Source organism: Helicoverpa armigera, chromosome 4 (genome assembly GCF_030705265.1).
Source record: "Helicoverpa armigera isolate CAAS_96S chromosome 4, ASM3070526v1, whole genome shotgun sequence".
In the NCBI taxonomy this organism is placed as follows: Eukaryota; Metazoa; Arthropoda; class Insecta; order Lepidoptera; family Noctuidae; genus Helicoverpa; species Helicoverpa armigera.
The window spans coordinates 957369-985340 of NC_087123.1; the positions used below are offsets into that span (position 1 = coordinate 957369).

The following is a 27972-nucleotide window of genomic DNA, read 5'->3' on the forward strand; positions in this document are numbered from 1 at the left end:
AAGCTTTCATGTGATTTAAGTTTAAATGCTGTTGAGCAATATTAAAATGGATAGAAATTGACGCATGGTCCTTTCTACGGAGTTGTGAAGTATATAGTATATCTTTTTAAAGTCAAAATAAGGCAGCATATAGTACGGTAGTGGCGTATGTCAGTTAGAAGCAAGGTCCCTGAGCGCATGTTCCCGTGCATGCGCGATGTGTCGGTGTCGGCGCGCGCGCTCGCGGGCGTCGCGCTGCGTGCGCGCGCGGAGACGAGACGACGCCGCCTCCTGCACACACTTCGTGAACGCTCCTGAGGAAGAGGTGTTATTAACAATGCTGTGTGACGTTAGGAAATTCTAATATTGACAACTACTAAAATATTTTTTTTTAAATATCACTTCATCAAAGTTCTCTTCGTTGTGTCCCCTGAAAGACGTCCACTGCTGGACAAAATGTTCCCACAAGGTTCGCCACTTTGGCTCGATCTTCAACAACCCGCATCCACTGCTTCCCAGCGACCTTGGTCAAATGACGAAGATGCGTCTTCCGAGTCGCCTCTCGACAACTTATTTGCCCCATCGGCCATCTGTTTACGAACTATATATTCATAGTTACAAGCAATTTTGAAACTACTCACCCACAGTCTCCCAGCACTTAAAAACATCGGCGCCGTTCTTGTTTTCGTTATAACAGTCGATAACCCGCTGCTTACATTCTGCACATACAGGCTCCACGCTCACCATGTTCGCAGTGCGCATGTCTATACGATTCGCTATTGCATTCAAATCTTCTAGCGTTATTCTGAAACAGTAAAACAATATTATAAGACTTTACAAAGAGGGGTTAAATTGGAGATTAGGTAATTGAAAACAGCAACGACAAACTTCATATAAAACGCGAGTACTAATTTCAAGACTTAATACGGAAACTTCGAGTCCTCGAAATAGCTTTCGAAAGGATCCCTTATTTTTAGGACTTAAAGATAAGGGCCTCATTTATAAGTCACTTGGCTTCAGGCTGTTATATTTCATACTAGCTTCTGCCCGCGACTTCGTACGCGGATCCTGTCCCTTATGCCAGCGACTACGAGGTCAGCAAAATCAAAGATCTGAATAGTCTGATATTGAATTTTAAGGGCCCGTTGACTTGAAAACAACGGAATACGCATAACCATTAGAAACGTTCCATATAAAAAAATGTACTTTTACGGCAAAAGCACAGCAGACTAAACAAAACGCTGAGAAATGAACCGTGAAACCAATAGACGTGACCATAGGGATAAAAGTAGTGATTCTAATTAGTCCGCATTTAAGTTGAGTGTGGAAAAAATATTACACGTAAAAAAACATTAAATAGATGACAAAGTCGTGGTGACTTAGTTGAAGTCGTGGTGGTTTAGTGGGTAGTGAACCAATCTCTCAAGTATGAGCGTGCGTCTTTGATTCCAGGTCTGGCAAGTGCCTGCCAATGCAACTTTTCTAAGTTCGTATGTACTTTCTACGTATATTTTGGATACCACAGACCGTTATTTGGAGGGGATGTCAAACTGTAGGTTCCGGCTGTCATTGAACATTGTTGGCAGTCGTTATGGGTATGGGTAAAGTTGTCTCAAAAGGGCGTGTTTAGCGTGTTGGCTTTGGCCCCACGTTTGCCTCCCAAAAATTCGGAACTCTGTAGTCCCGAGGTCTGGAAGAGACATACAAAATAATAATGAGATATAACGCAACAAAGTCGGATAGTGGGGGCTCGTGACCACGTCTCGGTATGTAAAATTTGTACTAAGCAGTGACTTAACACGAAATTCAAGCGTTGTTGTATCTTCGTTATTTTTTGTTTGTGAGAGAGAGAGAAAAGAAAATACGTGGCCATTATTTTAGGGTTTTTACTTTTTTTGTACAATTACTTTTTTTGACCATCATACCTATTTCATAACATTCATTTCTATACATTTCAAGTGTAGTATTGCTCTTGAAGTTCCACATCAGGTGTTCCAGATCTTTGATGTTTGTACCTACGTCAATAGAGAGTGCTTATCAGATTGAACCACTTTTGCTAAAACGTCATACCTCTATATGCTATAGTCTAGCTGGGCCCCTGGAGTTCCACATCAGGTGTTTTAGATCTTCAATTTGTATAAGTCAATAGAAAGTGCTTATCAAATTGAACAACTTTTTCTAAAACGTCATACCTGTATATGGTACAGAAAATTTGGGCTCTTGGGGTTCCACATCATTTGTTCCAGATCTTAAAATTTATTATCTCAGCTGAAAATGCTCATCACATGAAACAATTTTTGTTATGGCACCATTATTGTATCTCTAATAGTTTTGTTGGTCTGTTGGAGTTCTGCATCAGGTCTTCAAGTTTCGAAGATAAATTATAGCCTATATGTTGACCAGGCTTAATACTGATACAACTAAGAAAAAATCATTGAAATCCGTTCAGTAGTTCGGAAGATTAGCGTGTACAAACAAACAGACATACAGGCATACAGACAAACAGACAGAATTTTTTTTTTGGATTTGTGCTCCATTACTGTTTCTAAACCCCACCCAATTATTATTTTTTTAATATATTCAATGTACAGACACAGTTTTTTTACAGAATTATTATATGTATATAGATTTAAGATCATCCTAATAACACCCTTTATCTAGTAAACTAGTGCATAATCTTTATTAATATAAAATAATGTCTAATCTCTACCTACCTAAACCGTCCATCGTTGCTCAAGCCTCGTCGTTTGACTACAACTCCATTTTGTAAAGGCGTCTACAGATGAGCGGCGCGACATAGGTAACTGTGGCCGGTCGACGTCAGCGTGAGTCGTCGACAGCCGACCACTCGCCGTTGTCGGCTGCCGCCGTAGTAAAGCCACGTTCGCCGCCGCCTATTGTAGCTGTTGACGTACCCAGTTATTTATTTTCCTCGTCAACTTTTACATTATAATTAGTCTAAATATAGGGGAAATGGTTGCCAAATTTTGACGGTTGGTTGACCAAGGGGATTCGGGGAAGCGAATAGCGAAGAAAAACTAGCGAAAATGTTAGGTACATAGCAGCCTATCAAATCCATACAAAATCGAAGGTTCCTTATCTACTTCTTTATCTATGCCAGGTCTTAGCTGACGTTGACGGCACGCTGTTAGCAAATCGTTAAAAGAACGCAGTTCGTCTGTAGTCGCCTTTACTGAAGATTTATAATTGCTACTATTTGGCTATAGAATAAAACCTAACTTCTTTATATGCCTTTGGAAAAGCATTTTTAGCGAGTGAAAAATTCTGAAGTCGACCAAGAACTCTAGCTACAGTTAGTAAGTTCAGATCGTCATACCCTGTAATCTCCGAATGGCTCTCATCCATGCACTTGAGTTTCTCTATGTATATTTTGTCTCTGAAGTCGCCGCGCGGCGAGGGCTGTGACGTCACCGTCGTGCTGCCCGACAGCGTTGCGTCTTCTACTAATCTCTCCACCTGAGGAAAAACATACAAGTATTACCTAAGTAGTAGGTAGTAGGCCCAAGCGAGAAATAACAGATAACCATTTTTCCAAAGGTCACTTGAAGACTTTTACCTACGACTTGCAGAACGATATAAGCACAAGTCTGAGGAGTTTGTTTGTTTGTTTAACCCACCAATCTCAGGAACTACTGGTCCAATTTGAAAACATCTTCAGTTTTTGGATAGGTAGCCCTTTCTTTGAGATACTGCGCACCCAGATATAAATAGTTATAGACTATGGTGCGCGGAGTAGTTCCCACTGGCGGAATCTAAGTAGTATCAACTAAAACTGGGGTCATCAGGTAAAAAGGAGGAATCGGGGTGCGAAAATAGCCTTTATGCCTCAGGTGATAAGGATCATTTATGTGTACCATTTTGTTCGAAATGCTGATGTGGTGATCGTCAGGCTCATCGTCAATGAACGACTCTGTGGAGGTAGATTTCGGTCGCTGGAAGGCCGTCGCACGAACTGATTGAGCAGCGCCCATCTTTGTGTAATCCTGGTGAAAAATGATATCATTTAGTCAAGCAGCATAAGATGATGATGATGAAGATTAAACGGGAATGGTTGATTATCTACTACGTCATAACAAGTTTTTCTGTATTTCGGGAGGCACGTTTTTGGTGTTTGGTGGGTCCCGGTTGTCATATGAATATCTTGGCACGTTACTGGTATTCCGAAGGTAGACAGTTTTAAAACCAGTGTTACTAAGGGGTACACGGTTGCCTGGGCAACTGGCCTGAGGAAATCGGATACGCAGTTTCTCTATGGAAAACACTGTAACTCAACTGCAACCAGTTAGATAGGAAACCGATGAAAGAACCATTGAAAAAAAGCCAGATGAATGATGCATTTCATTTCTTACAAGCAACAACGTCAAAATTTATAGATTTTTTCATACTTCTTAGAAACGCCTCAATCATCAATGAATTACTCAATATTAAATTAAAGTTAATCGGTGACTAATTTTAGGTACCTACACATCGTTGTTTGTTAGAAATTAAAGCTGATGAAAAACAAAAAGGAATTACGTATTAAATTAAATTTTATTTCAAAACATGACGATAAGCAATTCGGACAGCGGATTTAGAACGACTTAATAAACGGTTATTAAAAAAAAACAAAATCAAAATTAATGATGAAGTCACACTTTTTAATAAATAGGAACCTCACGATACTCCATATAATATTGTCAACGTCGTTTGATTTATAATATGTATTATAACAATAAAATTATAGCTCTTAGAACTCATCACAGTTCCGGGTTCATTAGTGAATGGATGGCACAATCAAAGATCTATGATATTCTAGCAAAAAATAGTAGATGAACAGCTTTAATTGGCGTATTGGACATAATGAGACAATACGTTTTTTTAATCCATAAATTAAAAATATTAGAAACAATTTCAGCGTATAATATTGGTTATAAGTTTACACTTCTTGGAAAATATTTAATTATGTAGGTAAGTGCATGTATGTACGTACATACATGGTAAGGTACCTAGTAATTAACAGACTTAGTGGAGGACGTTTTCAATTGGGATGTTTTTTTGTTCTTTTAAACCTCAGAAGATAGATCAGGTATGTGCGTTCCTGACTAATATTTCGAAAACAATTCTCAGTAGTTTGGTACTCGATAACAGAAATCCAGAAATGCAGGTTAAAACCACAGAAGCGGAATTTCTGATTAAAACTAGTCATCAGAACCGGTAGACATGACTATGAACTTTAATTTACAAAAAAAATAAGTTCCTATTCTCTTCGATTTATCAAAACTCGTAAGAGTCGGAAGTTATAATTATAAGCAAATGCTGTTCGTAAATCTAAGATATAAGATAAAATTAATTATTCATTTGTAAAAGCTGCAGTTATCATGTCAATGATGTAATTTTGTAATTATAAGGGACCATAGACTCAAGAAATCATCGGTGGCCCCAGGGAAGAATTTCGAAAGAGCTTGCATCTGTGAAGATCTGGATTTTATTTAAATAAATATCTTTGTAGGGACCCATATATTACCTATTTTTAAAAGCGAAACAGTGTTTTGAAGTTTTTTGACTAAAATAAAAATGTAAAGGTAGGTAAATAAGTACTTATTGATAAATACATTGGGTGATGTGATGTTTGTATCTTTTGTCATTAACGATGATTTTATTATCAAACCTTAAGTACCAATATTATCTTGTTTTACAACAATATTGATTTCAAATTGATTATTTTTCTTGTCTTGCTTAAGTTATGTTCCTCAGATTTATTTTAATCTTTGAAATCCTTAACGAAATAGGTAACGCTTGTCAAACCACAATCTATTTTATTGTTTGAAACAGCTGCAAATTATAATCTGGGTAGGTATGGAAAAAAACCTTAGGACTTGATTTTGGCCATTGATTATTCCGTCATAGGTGCAGGTGCGTATCTTTTATGCCTACTATAATAATTTTTCTAATATTTTTTCCTGCTTTTTGACATTTGACCACCAATAAAAGTCAATTCATGATTTGTGAAAAACCGCAAAATTATAGTTAATTTCAAGTCACTGATGATTCCCAATAATCTTAATAAGACTAGGTACCTAGGTATGTGTTTCTTTAAACGAAGTGGTCTAAAATGAATCATTTCAAATTAAAAAAAAAATACAATTTACATAAGTAGGTATGTAATGTACCTACAACGTATTTTAAGTAGACACATAGTGTACCAAGTGTACCAGTCATAATCTAATTTTAGTTTCGGATGTTTTCCAAGAAATAAGTATGTGAGAAATAATTTTAACCTTTTTCGAGTATTTTTGAGAGATGATCTTACTAACTGGATTTAGGTTTGTGGATTTTGAATTACCGATACGAATACTGAAAGTTCCTTAGCAGGGCCTAAATATGCGTAAAATGCATACGTGACCGATCATGATCAAGGAAAATTGATTGCAATCCTATACTAAGCCTACCTACTCAATTCCTAACCTAATTTTATGTGGCAGCATGTAAGGATATGACCGGCTACTGATTCTGAATACTTGTCAAATAAAACCACGGGAATACAGGCTTTCCAAAAAAATATTGTCAAATCAAACAATTTTGCACAGCACCCAAAATTATACCATCAAAACAACATAATTAAGTTACATAAGTTCAAAACTTAAGGTCAGGACCGTACCTAATGAATTCATCTTTCTAATTCCATCGTAAGTGCCTTCCGGCGCGCGCGCACATTCGCTTCGCTTTGCGCGGACGCATCGCGATTTTTCATCTGTGCCCTTGAACTTTGTTGGAGGCGCCCATGTTTCTTGTAGGAAAGACTTTATGGATAGGACATGACCGAGAAATTTTAATTTAGATGTGGTAATCTATTATTATTGTCATCGTGTATTTTGCTGGATACTAAAAAAAACTAAGTATGTAAGAGCCCCAATACAATGTTCTGTAGATACATTTTAAGAAACTTTTAGGCTCATATACACCGGTACCATAAACATTAATTTTCTGAAAAAACACTGCTTACTAGTACTAACTTTAGCGTTCAATTTTCAGAGTAGAGTCGAAGCGCATCGCGACTCTGCACTAGTATAAATCGACCCTCATGGGTATGTTCTGGGGAAAATAGAACTTAAAGTTAACGATTAAGACTTGCATTAGCAATAAGAAATACTTGAACTAGGTATCGAAAACCAAGTCACCGTCTAGATTTTTTGTTTCTGAAAACACTATGCGTCAACACCTGTAGCATTACTGGTACCAAACTCAAGCTTTTCTCAGGAAAACGGATTTCCCAGAAACCTTGAGACCGAATTATATTATTCATTATTGATTTAAAAGATTCCTTTAATGATGATCATTGTATTGTGTCGCGATCTTACACGTAAGACCTTGAACTTTGTCAGTCTGCGAGTCGGCCGGTGTCATTTAACTGGCAACACTGGTTAGGGATGACACGTCACATAAAAAATATTTTCTACCGGATATTAATATTGCAGTTGTTTTTCAAGGTCTGGTTATGTTGCAAAGCAGGTTGCTATACCTGTAGGTATATGACGAGTATGTATTTGGGAAAAACAATTGAGTAAGTTGATCATACTATCAAGGTTTCGGTGGTAGAATATTAGAATGCTTAGCTATCGTGAGAACGGTTTACATGGAGGATGAAAAGAAAATTGGGCGGCAAAGCTCCAAATACCACGAACTATTTTTTACCAAGATACTAATTGTTTCATGATGGATTTAGGAAAATAGTGTCTAAGGTATACTAAGGTGTCTAAGATATACTTAGAAAGTACATACAAAGTTAGAAAAGTTGCATTGGTACTTGCCTGACCTGGGATCGAACCCGCGTCCTCATACTTGAGGTTGGTCCTTTACCCACTAGGCCACCATGACACCTCTAGGCCACCACGACACCTCACACGGTTTTTATAATGCAAATGAGCATATTTTCCGATCAACCGACGCCATGTGCAAAAACCATGCTCACACTATTCAATCTAAATAAGCCTTTGTACACGACATTATTAGATATTCCCGATTACCTTTTTTGTTCGTATTTCTGAATAACAAAATTACATTTTGTAGATAACCATATTATAAATTCTAACAAGATGTATGGCTACCACGGGAGGTCCGCCATTATTTTTGGCAACTGTCTGAGGGCAATATCCTGAGGTCTATTTAACATAGATTTGTCATTTGTCGTTATGTAATTTAGGCACAAAAACAGTTCTAGACTTATGAACTTATTTTATATACTGCTACAGATCTAAAATGACCATAGCTATTTTTCGTGTAGATTTTTAAGGAACTAGGTTTTTGCTCATCTGCATATGTTAACTATGCGAGTATCAGAAAAAATATATAAGTATGGAAAAACACTCGCATTTCTACAGCTCAGCAGTTATAAAACAAAATGTTTTTCTTCGTCAAAGAGAAATAAAGTTCCAACCAAAAAGGGCAATATAAAAAATATTCCTGTTTGGAGAAAAATATAAAGTGTGTCATGTTTACCTACATAGGTTAAGGGCCTCGTAAAGATGTTGACACGGATCTTTGGCCCGCATTCGATTCCCGGATTTGACTGACGTAATCTGCTTTTTATAATAAGGTTTTTTTATAAAAATAAACTCAATTCTGTTCTAATTCATTTCTCGGAATACTAAAACATTAGATAACTTTACTTTGAGTGCCTTTCTGCTGTCGCAGAAATTAACATAAGTAAGCGTGAATGCGATAAAATGAGCAGCACTTATAATTGTATGACGTTTCATATTAAGAAATAAATTCCATACGTCATCTATAACTTAAAATGTGAGACACTACACACTTAGAATCGAAAACCGGACAAAAGCTACACATCATACGAAATCGAGACTTTTCAAAGAAGTAAAATAAGACAAGAAATTATTTTTAACAAGCTTTAAATTAAAAAAATTCGCTGACGAAGTATTAACTCGCCTATTATATGGGCATGCTGAATTTATTTAATAAAATACTATGTTTTAAATTGGCACTTTGCATTATAAACACTTGCACATTGTGCAGTAGTGTGTAGTCATGTGTAGTGCTTGCAGTCGGCCCTTTCAAGATGGCGTTGACAATTTTACATAAAATTGTGAAGACCCGGATGTTATGATTCTCAAAGTTTCCATGGATTCTTAATAAGTATAGGCAGGCAAATTAATAAAGTTGCTAAAAAGCTTTTGAAAATATTGGGAATGCTTATCGGAAAATCATTTATGAGTTAACTTGAGAGACAATTGAAAATAGAAGCTAAAAGTGTTTAGGTGCATACACAAAAAAAAAAAAACTATGAGCCAATAGAAATAATTTTTAACTTCCTCCTAGCTCTTTTTCCAATAAAAAACGCTATTTGTAAGTAAACGAGGAGTAATAAAATATCTTTTTTTGCAACAGAATTTTTTAAATCTTTATAAATCTACATAGAGTAAACATTAGGTACATATTGTCGAATTGAATTACCAAAATCAATAAAGCTAATAAAGATTTATGGAATACATAATTCAATTTATTTATTGAAAGAATATTTAATACTTATATTAATGGCTGCCATTGCAAATGATATATGGGCATTGAGAATAACAGTGCGAAGATTTAAATGTTGAAAAAAAAAGTCATGTAGTTTATAAAATTATACCAAGAATATATTTTTTTAAATTACACACAAAAAAGACCTTAACAAATAAATGAGTAAAATAAAAACAAGAATGACCTGTACTGGGTCAAATTGAGTGAAATTAAAACTGCCATTTTCAAAGGAGTTTTCTACCAATTTAATAAAAAAGTACGTAGGTATAAATACTAATTAGAATAAACCGGCCAAGTGCGAGTCGGACTCGTGCACGAAGGGTTCCGTAAATTACAGTTAAATCAACCTATCTCAAAAACTATAAGAGATACTTTGATCAAACCAAAAATCGTTGAAAGAGTTAATTAGCATGCATCACCTCTATTTTTTTTAGAATTTTATACCCCGTAGTTATAAAAATAGAGGGGGGGGGGGACATACTTTTTACGACTTTGAGAGCTGATATCTCAAAAACCGTTCACTTTAAGAAAAATGTTTTTTAGAAAACTTTATATCATTTTAAAAGACCTTTCCATTGATACCCCACACGGGTATGTACATCGAAAAAAAAAATTTCATCCCTCAGTTACATGTATGGGGGGCCCCACCCCCAATTCTTTTTTTTACTATTTAGTGTCATATTTTTGTAGCGGTTCATACAACACATATTCCCATCAAATTTCATCACTGTAGTACTTATAGTTTCCGAGTAAATCGGCTGTGACAGACGGACAGACGGACAGACGGACAGACGGACATGACGAAACTATAAGGGTTCCGTTTTTGCCATTTTGGCTACGGAACCCTAAAAAAGCAACAAGAAAACAAAAGCAAGAAAGAAATTAAAAAGATGTTAGATGCATCGGTCTAGAAGTCGGTGTCTAGAGGATGCATCTATATTTATTTTACCACCGAGATCTAGAGGAGAGGCCTATGTCCAGCAGTGGACTGCGATAGGCTGATGATGATGATGATGATGATGATCTAGACCAGTGGTTCTTAACCTTTTTGACATGAGGGACCACTTTAACTAAAGTTTTCTTGCCGGGGACCACCTCATCGGTTTACCTAAATTAGCACTCATTTCTTTATTATTTATCAAAAAAAAAACTGAATTTTTGGGTCAGTCCTACTCAAAGCTAAACGCATGGCGGCAGTTGTGTAAGTATGCAAATGCAAATAAAGAAAAACTTGTCCATGTAGTTCCCAAATGCGCGAGCGAAGCGAGCGCGAAATTTTATCGGACTTAAACCAAATATTACGTGAAATGTGGCCCAAACGTACTTAACTTTTTGTTTGTTGATAAATGCAAAAATAAAGGCATACAGTTCCTGAATAAGCGAGCGAAGCGAGCGCGAAATTTTAATTATTTTTTGAGACTCAAAACGAAAATTAAGTAAAATGTAGCCCAAACATACATTTTCATGAATGGGGGGGACTAGGTACGACACACCCGATATACGTCCATGCGAAAACCCCCGCTCGCAATTATAAGTCGATAAAAATTAAGTTAGATAACGTATAGCAACGTCGCGAAGCTAAGCTTCGCGGACCACTTGGAATGCCTCCAGGGACCACCAGTGGTCCGCGGACCACCGGTTAAGAACCACTGATCTAGACCGATGCATATAAACAGTTTTCTTGTTGTTTTTAGAAGTTGTTTTTTTTTTTTGTAAAAAGTTTTTATTTTTAACTTTTGTGAAAAGTTCTCGTCAATACGAATAATATAAGCCCAAACACGACGTTACTAAATCATACGGTTGAGGAGTTCTCTCGACTTTCTCACGTCTCCATCATCAAGAAAGCTCTAAACCTTCACTGTTTGATAGTATCACCAGACATACATCTGAGAATCAAGTTTTAATCCTATGCATGCCTACAATTTCTGATAGTTGCCCTCGATTTCTCAGGATTTCCATCATCAGATCCTGACCTGATGACAATGGAAATAAACGGCGAGTAGACTCTTTTACTACAAAGAAATGATTTCTCAAATCCGTCAAACTTGGTCGTTTAAATTCCCCATTGAAATGAGGAAAATATTTGATTTGATTTGATAATATTTTAATATTTTATGTAACTTCAAATTTATCATTTTCGCAATTTTTCCTTTATCTGTACTATAGAACGTTGCTTCTTGCCGAATTTCAAGATTCTGAGTTCACGGGAAGTACCTCGTAGGTTTTGATTCCCTAGCGTGTGACGGAAATTCGTCTAAGGTGTCGGTATAACTGCTGTATCTTTTGATCGCGTTAACTTAGATGTTTGATTTTTTCACTGCCTAAAGGGACAATAGACCTAGGTATTTGGCAGCCCCGGATCTTCAATTTTTTTTAGGCGGGGCAAAAACTGAAAAATGCCGCCCCGCCTACCTACCTACTTATGTTTATTTTCACCAACGAAAGTCACTTTTTTGGTAGGTAAATGACTTAAAAAAAGTGTCCAAATCATTGTGGGCTCAAACTTAAACCTGGCCAACGCCAGGTTTAAGTTATGAAAGTCGAGACAGATCAATGTAGGCAAAAAATTAAGCGCTGTTAAGTAACACGCAGTCGGAAGCGCAAACTTTTTTGTTTTTGAGGACTCCATAAATAATTTTTTTGCTACATTTGTCTTATAAAAGGTAAGACAGTGTGGATTTGACTTTTGCAAGGAACAACGTAATGTCTGTATAATGAATGAATATATAATGAATTTTTTGAGCCTACGACACAAAAGTACCTGATTAAGTACATTGTCAAGCAACAAGTAGCCGCGAGCGTAGCGAGCGCGAACTTTTTTAAGTTATTTGTTTGATGACTCACAGGGCCGTCTCTAGCTCTTGTAGCGCCTAGGTGCAATCATCACCCAAGCGCCACCTATGTATTGAAAGATTTTGAGTAGTACATATTGATCGAAGTACTTAGAATAGTGACATGGAATATAAATAAGAACGTTCGGATGAAAGTCACTTTTTTGGTAGGCTCAAACTGTTGGCCAGGTTTAAGTTATGAAAGTCGAGACAGAATAATGCAATTATTGTAAAAAAAATTAAATTTTTTAATTTTGGGACACCAAAAGCAAATAAATTTTTAAAAGCGCTGTAACAAGCAGTCAGAAGCGCAAACTTTTTTGTTTTTGAGGACTCCATAAATAATATTTTTTGCTACATTTGACTTATAAAAGGTAATACAGCGTGGATTTGAGTCATGAAGTTACGAAAGTAAAGTATGTATAATATTGCGCGAGCGAAGCGAGCGCGAAATTTTTTGAGCCTACGACACAATAATAAGTGACTAAGTATATTGTAAAGCCACGAACTTTTTTAAATTATTTGTTTGAAGACTCACAAATTAAACTGGGAATTATGTACAAATAAAAAGAAACCGTGATTAGAGCGAGTGCCATTTGTGTTCGTTGATTCGGTGCGTCAATAAAAATGATAAACCATCAGAAAGACAACATTGTCATTTAACCGCGAGCGTAGCGAGCGAGAATTTTTTCACTTAGTTGGAGGATGTTAAAAGTGAAAAATAATAAAAATGATCAATTAAACAAAGCGAAGGCGACTTTTTTAGAAACTTTGCTTGTCAGTATCATGATACAATGGAACTAATTCCTTATCAAACGGGTGTAATATCATCGAAATTTCCTGGTGGTGGGGCGCCCCTGACACCGAGGCGCCCGGGTTATTCGCACACCCTGCACCATAGGTTAAGACGGCCATGTAGGTAACTATTGTGGTATTATTAGGATTTAAAATCAGGCGGCCGCCTGATTTTGCCGCCCCCTGAATTTGCCGCCCGGGGCATGGGCCCCGGCTTGCCTCCCCCTAGATCCGGGGCTGGTATTTGGTATAAATTTCAATTTGATACCTTTATTCGTTCGTGAGAAATAAGGTAGTAAGTTTCATTTTATTAAAATATTTTTTTTTACATTATATAACTAAAAAAATGAGATTTTCGTAATTTTTCCTATATTTGCATTATATGACAATGCTTCATGCCAAATTTCAAGACTCTGAGTTTACGGGAAGTATCCTGTAGGTTTTGATTCCTTTGCGATTGTCGAAAATTTGTTGAAAATATCGACATAATCGGCTGTATCTTTTGATTGGCTCGGCTTAGAAGTTTGATATTTTCACAGCTTAAAGGGGCAATAGACCTGAGTACTTCATGTGAATTTCAGCTTGATACGTCCACGCGTTCTTGAGATAAAGGGTCTTGACAGACAGACAGACAGACAGACGGACAACAAAGTGATCCTATAAGGGTTCCGTTTTTTCCTTTTGAGGTACGGAACCCTAGACGGCCGAAGATTGCTGGTTGGCTGGGTGTCGGCGCAGGTCAAGCTGCTTGACCCCCGACCGCTGAGGTGCTTCCGATGCCACGTCGGGCATCATGTGGGTGTTCGTTGCACCTCGGAGGTCGACCGCAGCGCCCTCTGCTTCCGCTGCGGTCAGCCCGGACACAAGGCCGTGGCTTGTAGCGCCGCGCCGCACTGCACTGCGTGCGCGGCGGCTGGCAAGCCGGCCGAACACCGGGCGGGGAGCAAGTCCTGTGCCCCACCCGCCAAGACCAAGAGTAAGGGCAAGGGCCGGCCGTCCGTCGCCGCCACCACCACCACCTCCGCAGTGGCCACAACCGCAGCTCCTGCGGCCGCCGCCGCCTCCAACGCTGCCGCCGCTGTCAACGCCGTCGCCACTGCTGCTGTCGCGGCGCCCGTGTCTGCGTCTCAAGAGGAGGAAGACGTGATGGAGTGCTAGTCTGGCTCCATTGCGCTTCCTCCAGGCGAACATCAACCACTGCGCCCGTGCCCAGGATCTGCTGCTCCAAAGCATGGCGCAGTGGTCGATCAACATCGCCGTGGTCGCTGAGCCGTACTTTGTCCTTCCCAGGGATGACTGGGTTAAGGACCTTAGCGGCTCAGTGACCATCATATCGTCGGCCGCCGCTGGTACTCCTTCCCTCGAAGGGGTGAAGAGTGGAAGGGGTTGCGTCGCAGCACGGTTCGGGGAGATAGTCGTCGTGGGGGTGTACTTCTCCCCGAGCCGAACTCTCGCCGAGTTCCACAACTCCCTCCTGGAGTTGTCCGTCGTCGTCGGAAGTTATTCCCTCCCTGTGCTAGTGTTAGGGGACTTCAACGCCAAGAATTTGGCCTGGGGTTCCCGACGCACAGATGCACGGGTAGGATGGTGGAGGACTGGGCGCTGGAAGCAGGCCTGGTCGTCCTCAATCGGGGTTCTGTCCCCACGTGTGTACGGATGCGGGGCGAGTCAGTGGTGGATATCTCGTTCGCCAGCCCCGCTCTGCTACCGCGTGTCTTTGACTGGCGCGTGGAGGAGGGGGTGGAGACCTACTCCGATCACCGGTACATCCGGTTTGACGTCTCCGCCCAGAACCCTAGCGCGCCGGTCCTGCAGACCCCGAGTGGTCCACGTTGGGCGCTGAGGCACCTTGACCGGGAGCTTCTCCTGGAAGCCTCAGTCGTGCAGGCCTGGGTGTCATCACCGGACAGGCCCGCCGACATCAACGACGAGGCGGAGTGGTTCCGGGAGACCATGTCCGAGATTTGTGACGTGGCCATGCCCCGAGTCCCGCCAGGACGCGCCCGACGCCAGGTGTACTGGTGGTCTCGCGAGATCGCCGCCCTTCGAGAGGCGTGCGTCGCTGCGAGGCACCTGTACACCAGACACCGCAGGCTGCGCATCCGCCCTCCGGATGCAGAAGCCAGGAAGCAGAGCTGTACGAGGGTTACAGAGCTGCGAAGACCGCCCTCCATTGGCCATCGTCCAGGCCAAGGAGGTGGCCAATGCGGAGCTGCTGGGGTCTCTGGACAGGGACCCGTGGGGGCGCCTGTACAAAATGGTGCGGGGCAAGCTCCGCCCATGGGCCCCCGCTGACCCAGAGTCTTCGGCCTCAGCTGGTGGAGGAGGTGGTGAGCGCTCTGTTCCCTTCGCGCGGGGAACACTCTCCCCCGCCCATGTCTCTGCAACCCGCGGTGTCAAGTACGGACCACACTTCCGACGACGACGATGTCCCCGAGGTGACTGGGGTGGACCTGAGAGTGGCGGTGGCTAGGCTGAAAGCCAAAACACCGCCCCAGGGCCTGATGGCCTGCCTGGCAAGGCCTGGGTCCTGGCCCTTGAGGCTCTCGGGCCTCGACTTAGGGGCTTCTCAGCGCATGTTTGGAGGGGCCAGTTCCCACTTCGTTGGAAGACAGGGAAACTGGTCCTCATACGGAAGCCGGGGCGCCCTGCGGACTCTCCGTCCGCATACCGGCCTATCGTGTTGCTCGACGAGGTGGGCAAGCTCTTTGAGCGAGTTGTCGCACACCGCCTCGTCGCGCACCTTGGGGGGATAGGGCCGGACCTTGCGGACCACCAGTTCGGTTTCCGCAAGGGCGCTCAACGGTGGACGCCATCATGCGCGTGAGAGCTCTCACGACGGGGATGCTGTGTCCCGGGGGTCGTCTTGGCGGTGTCTCTTGACATCGCCAACGCCTTCAATACCCTTCCCTGGAGTTGCATCAGGGAGGCACTCCGGTATCACCGGGTGCCGACCTACCTTCGTCGCGTGGTCGAGGCCTATCTGTCGGATAGGTCCATCATTTACCCTGGTCACAACGGGGAATGGAACCGGCGAGAGATGTCGTGCGGTGTTCCGCAGGGGTCGGTACTGGGGCCGCTCTTGTGGAACATCGGCTACGACTGGGTGCTGCGCGCCTCCCTAGCGGCGTCAGCGTGGTCTGCTACGCTGACGACACGCTGGTTCTGGCACAAGGGAGGTCGCACCAGGAGGCGGCCGACATAATGACGCGCGGGGTTGCGATAGTCATCGAGAGGATCCAGCTGCTGGGACTGGAGGTGGCCTTGCACAAATCCGAGGCCATGTGCTTTCATGGGCTTCGGAACGCGCCACCTTCAGGCTCCCAAGTCACGGTGGGGGCTACCATCGGCGTCGAGAGGGCGATGAAGTACCTGGGACTCGTCCTCGACGGCCGGTGGAGCTTCGTCGAGCACTTCCGACGTTTGGGCCCCAAACTGGAGAAGGCAGGTGCTGCATTCAAGCGGCTCCTGCCCAACCTGGGAGGCCCAAACGCCCCTGCCGTAAACTCTACGCGGGGTCATGCGGTCCATGGCCCTTTACGGGGCCCCGGTATGGGCACGTTCGGCACGGCCGCGGGCTGTGCACTACCTGAACGTGCCCCAAAGGGTGATAGCCATTAGGCTAATCCGGGGGTACCGCACGATCTCCCGCGAAGCAGCTGGCCTACTCGCTGGACTGCCACCGTGGGATCTGGAGGCGAGGGTCTTCTTGCGCCTGTACGACTGGCGCGAGGAGGCTCAGCGCCGGGGAGAAACCCCGTTGCCGCGGCAAGTTGTCGCGCAGCGGGCGGAGCTCCGGCGCGATCTCATGGTGGCCTGGAGGGAGCGACTATCGCAACCCAGTGCAGGGCACGCCACCATCGTGGCGGTAAGTCCCCTCTTTGAGGAGTGGCTCGGGAGGAGTCACGGCGCCCTCACGTACCGCATGACGCAGGTCCTCACCGGACACGGTTGTTTCGGGAGGTACCTGCACCGCATCGGTCGTGAGGAGGCGCCCGGGTGTCACCATTGTGCGGACAGCCCCGAGGACACGGTGGACCACACAGTCCAGGTGTGCCCTGCATGGGAAGGGCACCGCCGGGTCCTCGTCGAGGCTTTGGGCGGCGGCGACCTCTCGCGTCCGGCCCTGGTTCAGGCCATGGTCCGGGGCGAGGGAATGGGATGCCGTCGCCTCCTTCTGCGAAGCGGTCATGCTCGAGAAGGAGGAGGCGGAACGCCAGAGAGTTCGCACCTCTCATCCCGGCCGCCGCGCTGGACCAGGTAGACACCATGGGCGCCGGGTGTCGCGAGATGACTCCCGGCCACCGTAGGCGTGGGTCTGTGGGCGGTGAGTTCGGGTGGCTCATCGTCCCCCTGTCTTCCTAGACGACAGACCCGTGTCGACGGCGCGCGTTGTTCCACGCGCTCCTCAAAGAGACGTCAGCAACCCCAGCGGGGCCCAGCAGGGCCAAGGCCTGCCGGGGCTGCGGGTTGTTCGAAAGAGATACCGCGGCCCTGGTACATAAAAGGCCTATGACGGAACACGACGATTTTAGTCAGTAAAAGTCTGACACTCCCTCACCGCTGCTAACCCACAGCGGGAGGGGTCATTTGATGATTTTAGGTCGATAAAAAAAAAAAGGTACGGAACCCTAAAAATTGATAAGTTTGCTGTTAAACTTAGATAGGTACCGGTTTTATCCTATAATATAAATGATATCCACTGTTTCCATCCTGTGGCCCATAGTTTTTTATATTAAAATAATTCCAAAAGACTTAAGAACCACTGACCCCCGTCACATCACAGGATAATAATTTCTTCCTCATCTTGCATAGTGACTCAGCCCGATGCTGATTTATAATACGAAAACATGAGAGAATGTTAATTATAAATTATGACATCAGGTTTATATATTTTCATACACGGAAGTAGTAAGGGCCTGGTGTAATTAATAAAGTCTTATCTTTGTAACCTAAACTGCTAACGAAAATAAAAAATGCTACTAAAATGCATACGAAATTATTAGTGCCATTTTATTAAAAAGCGATTCTCTTTTTATTTAAAATAGATAAAACCTTTTAACTTATTGTGTATCATAAAACATCGTTTTCATTTTCTAAAGAAAAAACCTTTCAACTTATTAGTTTACCTAACTTAAAGAAGTTTTAATTTTTCTTTTATGCAACTTTTTCTGTATACCTTTTAGTTTAGGAGTCGTCGCGTCAGTACGTAAATAGAAGTTTGTTAGAAGTAACCAGTGATAACACGCGTCGATATATCGCGGCGCCTGAAATTGTAATGTGCAATATCCCTTCTGAAATTGTTACCTAGATGTCGTTTTTATGCTGTTATAAGTTTGTTACATGATATTGATTTATAATGACTCAAATGCTAATATGTTATTACCAAAAGCAGATAGATCTGGTTAACTGAGCAATATTGATCACCCAAATATGGATATATCAATATGTCTGACATCAAAAATAGTTCAGAACCAATAAAAATATTAACAGGAGTTACGTAGATAGACACACTATGAGAATTTTAAAAACAAACTACCCATTCATAGATTGTTGTTTCTGGTTTAAAAATAGCATTTCAATTTGAATGAAGCTTTGAAAAAAATACGGTTTTTCAGAATTACTTATTTGGTTAAGATTTATTACGTGTAAATGTAATACGTACTTAATTTATTTAATTTATTATTTACCAAGGTTGAGTTAGATAAGATCAAAGAGTACTGGGGTCTTTCCTAATGAGGGCTGAAGATTTCATCAGGTTATGAACATGTAACTACTTGAGAAGAAGATTTGATATGTAGACTAGCAGCAGAAAACAATTGAGGCTCTTTAGCGTCTTATTTCACGGTGGTTTGGAGAAAACCTTTTTGACAATCAACTTCCTTTCTCACATATTACCTGTACACGCAAAGCTATTACTGCTGTCAAATGTAAATGGTAGATCGACACTGTCCACTGTTGTATAAAAAAAAAATAAAAAAATTGGCAAATTTATAAGCTAGACACTGTCTCTTAAAATACAGGTTAGCCTAGTTTAAGAGGCAGGGTTACTATAATTATGTACAGAAATTTTTGCAACACACTGTAACATAAAGTCTACTCTTTATATACCTACCTGTGTACATTTCTGTAACTATTTTGATAAATAAAGTTTTTATTTATTTATATTATTATTTATTATTTCTTGCAAGAAGAGCAAAGTGAAGTTTGGTAATTTTCTTTTTCTTTCAGAGCATAAGGGTGGGCAATAGCTGATTGCTGATCTGACCGTTTGGTTATCATTATAGTTACATGGTGCAACCCACCCTTAGTGATGCTCGAGAATTACGTCATGACCACGAAAATCTCTCCTAAATAAATATCATAATCATGTTACGACATACAGTCCCTCCATAACTTGAGCGAAGTTATCGCTGAGATTTATTTTTGTGCATGTAACATTTTGGTGCATATCACCGAGAAATAAATTCAAATGCCGGCTTCTTTGCGTTCGGCCAATGATCTGCAGTTCAAGCATTTAGTCACATTTATCTAATTCGAAAAAAGTGACAGTAATACGAAAAAAAAGTGAACTAGTACGAAAAAAATGGGCGCATTTGTCAGCTAGTGCAATGCGTCATACATCGGTGAGTCCAAAACAAACAATTACCAGTTTTGGTGTAAAAACGTCGATGTATGTTACACGAAGGTCAGATGTCGTGAAGATGGGTCTCGGAACGAGTTCTGCGGGGCGAGGGGCGGAGTGCGGGGTGCGTGACGTCAGAGGAGGCTGCGACGGTATATAGATGTGCCTGCGCATCTCTCGCCTGTATATCAGTATATTTGAATTGTGTGAGAAGCTAGTTTATTGTGCACGTTGAACGAACGAAAATGCTACGCTTTGCGATTTTAGCTGCAGTGGTGAGTTTCGATTTTTTCATTTTATTATTTAATTTTCAGATAGTAGGCACTTAATTTTTTTTTAATGGAGATTAATTTGGTGTTTTGGAAATTAAAATGTCCGGTAATTTTTTAATTTAAAAAAAGTTGACGACGAATTAAGAATCATCTATTTTACTCTTATTTTTAAAGTCTTTTGAAAAAAAACTAAGCAAAGATTAACCTGCATATTAAGTATTATTTAAGTGCTTCGTTTTTACTTATAAACATTTTTTCAAATAATAATGTTAATGTTATTAGCTACAAATATTTTAAGTTTCCTTTATAATAAGCACTTTTTAAAGTTAGGTTAAATAAATAAAACTTAGTAGGTACGTAGAAGAATGGTTGTTTTCAGACATTCAATTGTAATACTATTTTTAGTATTTACTACCTAGGTATTACCTATGTGTTTGCAAAAGCGTGGGCGAAAACGTCGCCATACAGTCTGTGATCAGTTTCAATTTACGCGACAAACAATTACTATAGAATGTTACATAATCATTACAATATCTACACATATAAGTAACTTCATTATAACATTTAAGAAAAGACGATACTTAAAGTTTGTATATCTTGGTCGTTTGATTGACATCAGAAAAACATGGTGATACCAAGGGGTAGGTTCTGTTTGAGCCAATACTTTTGAATCTATTCTCTTACGGTGTGTTGCACCATTTACCTTTAAGGGTAACGGAGCCATTTGTAGCTTTAAAATCGCCGATTTGACCAAGGGTTATATCTAAATGGTTACCGGGCTTTCAAATTTTCCAAAATTGACCAAATTTTCCGATTGTGGGGCAGATTTTACGTTACAAAAATGTGAAATGAGCAGAAAGATATTATAAATTGAAGTCTATAAGTACAGCTGAAGTTAGGGGCAAAAAAGTAGTCGATTTACTTGGCACTGATCGATGATTGTATTTACTTTGAATATACGTAGTACACACACGAGAAGTGGTAATTTGTGTGTATGTGTTTGTAAAATACACGTGAGACCAAACGTGATCTATGCGATTACATACAAATTGATTTTGAAGATAATTGAAAGTTTTTTGTCGCCAACAATTATATTGTTCACACTTGCTCTGTTGACATAATACCATCATTAATCAAGCAATAAAGTACCTTATTGATTAATGCTAGTTTTTCTTGGTTGTAACAAGTTTTTCATGTACGTTATTTGTTTTACAAAGGTGATAAAAGATTATTATTATTAATTGATTATTAAATGGAACTTTCTAGATATTAATATTGTTGACAACTTTTCATGTTCATGTTTTAGGTACGTAGAACGATAAATTAATAGTTTTCTTTTTTTAATATTTATTTTTATTACTTATCTACGTTTCACAATGCTATCGAAGTTTTTCTATTATCAGGTAATAATAAAGTTGACATTTACATATTAATTCAGTGTCATGGTCGTAGTTATTCGGAATACGATAGAAAATGTGTGAATTTCTAGAACTTACCACATTGCTCACTAGATATTTGAGGTCTTTTGACCTCGAGTATACAAATCCTGTTTTTAAATTGAATTGTCATTGATAATCCGTAATGTGGCAAGGTTTTGTGAAGAAAGGCTGAAATACTTTATTATAATAGAAATTCCAGTTCTATTTATCTGGTATTTACTGTAAACATGGCGTACATTTCTAGCTAGATGAAGAAATAGTTAAAATTCCTATCGGCCTTCCCACAATACACATTTATATTTTTTATCAATAATAAAGTATGTGAAGCCTTGTTTACCCTTTCACATAGTCAGTGGCGGCCCTAGGGGTGTGCGAACTGTGCCTTCGCACAGGGCCTCGCGCTTGGGGGGGGCCTCGCGCTACAACCCACACTAATATAAAAAAAATATAATTAAAAAATACATATATATCTGGTCCAAGAAAAAAAAGTATTTTTCTTTATTTATTTCTTATTCATTCTGCGTTTACTTTTTGAGTTCTCAATTTAACAAAAAAATTGGAGCACCAACGTAACAAAAACAACTGGCTCTCGATCCAGTCACGGATTCTTTTTATTTGTGCTTAATTCCGAGTTTAATTTGAGAGTCCTTAAACAAACAATTTAAAAAAATTCGCGCTCGCTACGCTCGGGGCTGTTCACTTGTCAGTACAGTTCATTCTAACATGATTAGAGTACTTTTATGTCCCAAAACTCAAAAATTTTCGCGCTCGCTACGCTCACGGCTGTTCGCTTCTCAGTACCGTTCCTTCTAACATGATTAGAGTACTTTTATGTCCCAAAACTCAAAAATTTTCGCGCTCGCTACGCTCGCGGCTGTTCGCTTGTCAGTACCGTTCATTCTAACATGATTAGAGTAGGTACCTACTTTTATGTCCCAAAACTCAAAAATTTTCGCGTCTTCACCTTGCACCGTTCTTTAATATACAAGTTTAGGTGCTTTAGTGACCCAAAGCTCAAAAATTTTTGCGCTCGCTACGCTCGCGGATGCTTTATTTCCCATTTTATTTTTTTCATCCTTTTTTAGCCGAACCTAGAAGGTAGCGCCGCTTGTAAGTCCTTTTATTAACAAGAAAATAACTCCTAGCTCACAACAGACTTTTCACGTAGGACAAAGGGCCTCGCATAGACCTGCCGCACGTAGCCTCGCAATGGCTAGGGCCGCCGCTGCACATAGTTATAACAGAATCCTGATCTTATGTAAATCGCAACTAAAACAGTCGCGTCCGGAAACCAATTTTCTAACAACGACGACGGACGCTTGCGCGCACGCACGCTTCGGGGCAAACATTCTTGTGCTATATTATTAGGGATCGAGATAATTTATTGAAATATTAGAGATGCATCAGATATCGTGCTTTAAAATATTATACAATTTAGGAACGTAATTATGCTAAGAGGGACATTCAGTGGATAGAAATAGAATACGTATGCACTTAAATTGTATGAAAACTAAAACATAATTAGGGTTTGTATGAGAATACATTATAGAATTAGGTATTGTATCGCAAAGAAGCTTAATTCTTTATTGAGTAGAAGGGAGTTCAGACTAAAGCATATTATATGCAGATATATTTAAGCACCTAGCTCTAGATATTATTGAGTAAATCAGCGACGAGAATTCAGAATAATTTTCATCTGAGCATTAAAATCTTATCTTGATAGTAAGAAAACATTTTACCCACACCTACTTAATGACCGTAAAACACGGCTTAGGTATCAGATGACGAGATAGCATATTTGTTAATTACTATTCATCTCAATTATCATTTATTACAGCGATCACTAACCCGCTTGTCAAGGCGACTGAATTCATTAGTGATTTTATTAATAGTGTTAACGACTTGCGACTATTTTTATATACTTTTTCTCTAGATACATGAACAGATTTTTTTGTAAGCTGGTCTTCCCGGCTCTACTCAGTTTATAGGTCTAGTGGATAGATACCAGGAATGGTCAGGTCAGGATTCCCAAAGCGGGTACCCTTTGGGGGACCAATTATTATCGAGTAATAACTCTATTGGGTCAGAATGGCAGTGACTTCTCAACCAGCCTTAAACTTGTAAGAAATTGCGAGGTTCTGGGTTTAGCGAATCATTTCATATTGTTACTTTCTGGGTTCGAATCTAAAGTCCTTCTGTCAAGTAGAACTTTGGTCACTGGGCCTTTGCATTCATACCCGTTTGATGAAAAATACTCTTAGTAAAATTTTGGCAAACCTGGCGAATTTTTAACGTATAATTTGTGTAGTTTATAGCAGTAACTACACCAGCCTGTTTACTAAGTGATAATAGTAATAGTGAGATACAGGGTGATAGTTAGTAGGAATAATAAAAAAGAAAAGAAAATATGTACGTACGTGATATTGAATTTCCAAAAGAAAACAGTACCTATAGATTTGTTTCACAGTAATTTTGCAGAGAATTCCGTCATTTTTGCTAGTGATATTTGACAGGACTGGATAAGTTGTCAGAACGACAAAAAATCTAAAAAATCAGGCAATAGAGGAAAATAATTATGTAAAGAGGTGATAATGTTAATGAAATTCTATTAATTTATAACTGAATTGAATATGAACTAAGGAAATAGATTTGTTACAGTTTCTAAGATCTTAATATTCGAAGATGGTAATAAATAATTCGTTTTAAAAAAGGTATCTTTGATTACCTATATTCACATAAAACATACCTATGTAAAATACAAATCTAGCCAAAATCCGGATCACTCATCACGACCTTGTTAAAACTCAAATAACAAAATCCACTATGTCACCAATTCATTAGCACGAAATCGCACTTAAACCAGCTCAGCCGTTTCTGAGAACGCAGACAAAACAAACAAGCACATTCATAATACTTCCGCTTCTTGACATGAAATAGGTAAATCAAATAATGGGATGTCTCTTTCTATACTATTTAGTGTTGAAGATTGATTAATTACGGCAAAAGATAAAATAAATGACGAACATTATGCACTGTTAAAGTTATTCTTTCGAAAAGTGGACACTGCAGGAAACTGTTAGTGTCTTGCCATTTTAGCATTTTCTCAGAAAATAGGTAATTTCACTTTAAAACTTTTAGTTTATTATGTTTCTGCAAGATAAAGTGTTAATAGGATACTTATTTAAAGTCCTGACTGAAAAAACGTAGATCTTTTGTCTCGATAAATACAGATAAGGGCAGAAATTACACCTGTTTTTCTGTTTTATACAATTTTAAGTACCTAGTAGTAACGGGTTTTGGTGTCAAACAAAGGATGGGGGATATTTAAAATCCTTTATATGGTGGAAACATCTCCACGTTTTTATTATCAGGTAAAATACTGTTCTTGGTGGATTCTACGCATCAATTATTTTAATTCATTTTTTTTTGTTAAAAAATCATAATACAATATTATCGAATGCGGCGTAGTTTCAAACATAAAATCTATAAATAAAATTTCCTGTTGTATTTTTGTTATCAAAACAACACGATCATTATGTGTTAAGAAAAACTAAATAATAATAAAAATATCATTACAAATACAAAAAGAACATCAATCAATAATTTTGTGGATATCCGTGCAACTAATTACAAAAAAAAAACTATAAAAAAGTATAGACTTTGCCTCTTCAGAGTTCCGTATAAAAATTTGCAAAACAAAAGACTGTCTGTCTGTTGTCTGTCTTCCGTGATTAGCTAATAGTTATGACAATCTTTTGGTCAAAATATTTCAACTATTTAGAAATATAGCAAGGTCTCGCATTAAAAAGAATAATATATTTTCAAATCATTCAAGAAAAATCGAAAACTGAATTTTTATAGTCAGTGTAACTGGAAATAAATATTTCTATTGAATAAGTCTTAAATGATTTATTTATGCACATGTACGGAACACATTATAGTGATGAATTAAGACAAGCTGTATAATATTGAAATTGATGTGGATAGGTTTTTCCCATATCAAAGCTCAATAGACTATGAGAGTCATCTTTTGTAGACATTATTGAATTGAATAAAAACTAAGAATCGATAACTATTGAACTCGCCATTAGTTATGCAGTATAAACTAAGTATTGAAATGTACCCGGTGGCCATTTGAAATAAGAATACTCGATTTTGACTCAGTCCTTCAGTAACTTTACTCACATTAAATTGAGCAAAAAACATCGTTTTTCCAGCTTCATTATCGATAAACTTCTTAATCATTCATTTCATAACCTTATAAGAGATTGAGAAATCCAGACATGATTTTCTTACACCCTTCAATGCATATGTAAAAAACAGCAGACTATCATGGTCATTTTTACCTATCAAACAGGAAAATCTAGCTTGCTTGTCAAGTGTTGAAATGACAAACGCGATGAGCAGACATGACAATATTTCTTGATCCTCATACATATTCATTAGCTTCACCTTTGTTCCTGTATGCCTTCGACTTAGACCTTGGGAGTAATGGGTGGCAATCCTGTTATTGTGTTTATAGATTATAAGTTGTTAGTGGTTGTATCTTTGAGATGTTTTGAAGGTTCGGCCGTTCGGTCAAAGTGATCGCTTTTTGTTTTTGTGGGAATGTTTGATTGATAAGTAGATATGTTTTTGAAGAGTGCAGCTTTGGCCGAATTTGAATTTGGATGATGATAATATAATACTGAGAATATTACAATGATTCACTTTAAGAAATACGGGAGTAAATAAGGATAGGTTAAATATAACGGTAATGACAGATCCAATAACTAAATTAATAGATATGTGTGAGCCTTACTTCTTTTTAGTAAAGCCTTTTGATTACTTCTTCCAGAATATCTTAAAGTTTCTTATTTTCATTTAAAAGGGCTTTATAAGCATCACGATTTTACATAGAATTCCTCTCTAAACTCATTCCCATGTGTGTTAAGGACATAGTAAACCCATGCAAGTCCCATACACCAGCACCATAAAATTCTATAGCCCTACAGAACACACGTAGACCATCGTAAAAACGATTTACTTACGTTATTTCGTTCCGCATTGTAAAACCACGTTTGCCGAACAGTTCTAAACGATTTGGTCTAGAAATATATTTACCTACACGGAATGCTAATTAGTGTTACAAGGCCGTATTTTGGCAGGCTTGAGCTATAAAGTTACAGTTTTTGGGACAGCTTCTATCCTTACTTTAACAACAAAAAAAAACTTTTTTATGTAACTTGAAGAACATATGAGTCCTTTGCATAGTGAATTTTGTTACTCAGTATTTTTTTTGCGCACATATAAGCATTCTAAGTGATTTTTTATATTATTTTTGGCTTTGTTCACATACTGCTACTATCAGTTCTATAGTTTGAATGTTAACTTAATCCTTCATTTTTCACAAATATTTTGTACTTTGATTTTAGTAAATGATCTTGCTTACAAAAACAGGGCTGTTAGAAACAGGACATTAAATTTACCTGTTTGATTTAAGTTTGACATTCCCTTAATCATGGCGCTCAGTTAACTCTCGTCTTACACAAAATAAACAAAGTCACTACCAAAAAAGTACACAAAATCGCTCCTCACAGCCCGCTGTTCTCCTAGCCACAAAACCTGCATCCACACGTTCAAGTTCACGGCTGCAAACCAGTTTGAAGCATCAACCATTATTTGTGCGTTTTTGTAACTCACCTTTCTCATAAAGATTACGTCACGCCTCTTTTTAACGTAGGTAATATCTACGTAAGTTTGTGTGCGTGTTTTTTACTTAAGAGTACCTTTAAGAGCACACTGCTGACTAAACAGTTGGCCGACAGTTGACCCGATGGTCGACGAAAACTAAAGAAAAATCTTGATTCTAATCGACGTTTTGCAGTCAGGCCGATACCGGCTAAATGCCTACCTAAATCTTTGTAATGAGCGTTCTTCATGTAGTCATCGGCACGAATCTTGAGCTCTGACCTTCACCTGCGCAGAAGTCATTTATTGGGTCCCTTTTGTGGTATGAAGTGAGGCGCGGGGGCGGGCTAATGCGGTGATTGGCCCGCAGTGCATCGCGTCATAGCCGTCACTCGGGATTGGTTCTTTGCTAATAAATCACTTCTGCGCAGATGTAGGTCAGAGCTCAAGATTCGTGCCGATAACTATACTGATTTATGAGCCTAAACTAAAGAAACTATCGGCCGACTAAAAGTTTGCAGTGTGTGTGAGTTCTTAGGCAACAGTTTTGATGCATGGCTATTGAAGTTTGGGTTGGGAAAGAGGTTTTGTTGCTGTTAATGTGGTTTTATTTTGAGTGAGTTTTTCGCTTCGTTTGTGTAGTTAATTGATTGGTTTGATAATATCTCGTTAGAGGATATATTGGCTATGTTAATTCCACGACGATAGTCAAATTGCTTTCATGTTTACCTACGTCTTCATACCATGTTCATTTGTTTCGAACCTTAGTTAGGTTCTGTTGGTCCATATTCAGAATAATGGCCAGACCTAAATCCTTTTGCGTACAA

At 39.5% G+C, this 27972-nt stretch overlaps 3 protein-coding genes across 3 annotated transcripts in view; 2 read left to right on the forward strand and 1 right to left on the reverse strand.

The window, feature by feature from the left end:
• Positions 1-133: 133 nt before the first annotated feature.
• On the reverse strand, positions 134-24025 carry LOC126055924 (uncharacterized). The gene is made up of 5 exons (XM_049846861.2): positions 23893-24025; positions 3855-3983; positions 3317-3456; positions 621-784; positions 134-293 (listed from the first exon to the last, which is right to left on the reverse strand). Exons 2-5 carry the CDS (start codon positions 3969-3971, stop codon positions 151-153), a joined length of 564 nt encoding a protein of 187 aa, XP_049702818.1. The 5' UTR covers positions 3972-3983; positions 23893-24025; the 3' UTR covers positions 134-150.
• LOC135116756 (uncharacterized) lies at positions 10701-14297 on the forward strand. The gene is made up of 2 exons (XM_064034296.1): positions 10701-10714; positions 13970-14297. Exons 1-2 carry the CDS (start codon positions 10701-10703, stop codon positions 14295-14297), a joined length of 342 nt encoding a protein of 113 aa, XP_063890366.1.
• The window catches only part of LOC110370470 (uncharacterized), a 22407-nt gene continuing 14319 nt past the window's right edge, over positions 19885-27972 (forward strand). The window contains exon 1 of the mRNA XM_021326285.3: positions 19885-20039. Coding sequence (XP_021181960.2) covers positions 20010-20039 — 30 coding nt within the window. The 5' untranslated portion in view covers positions 19885-20009. The remainder of the gene's footprint in view (positions 20040-27972) is intronic.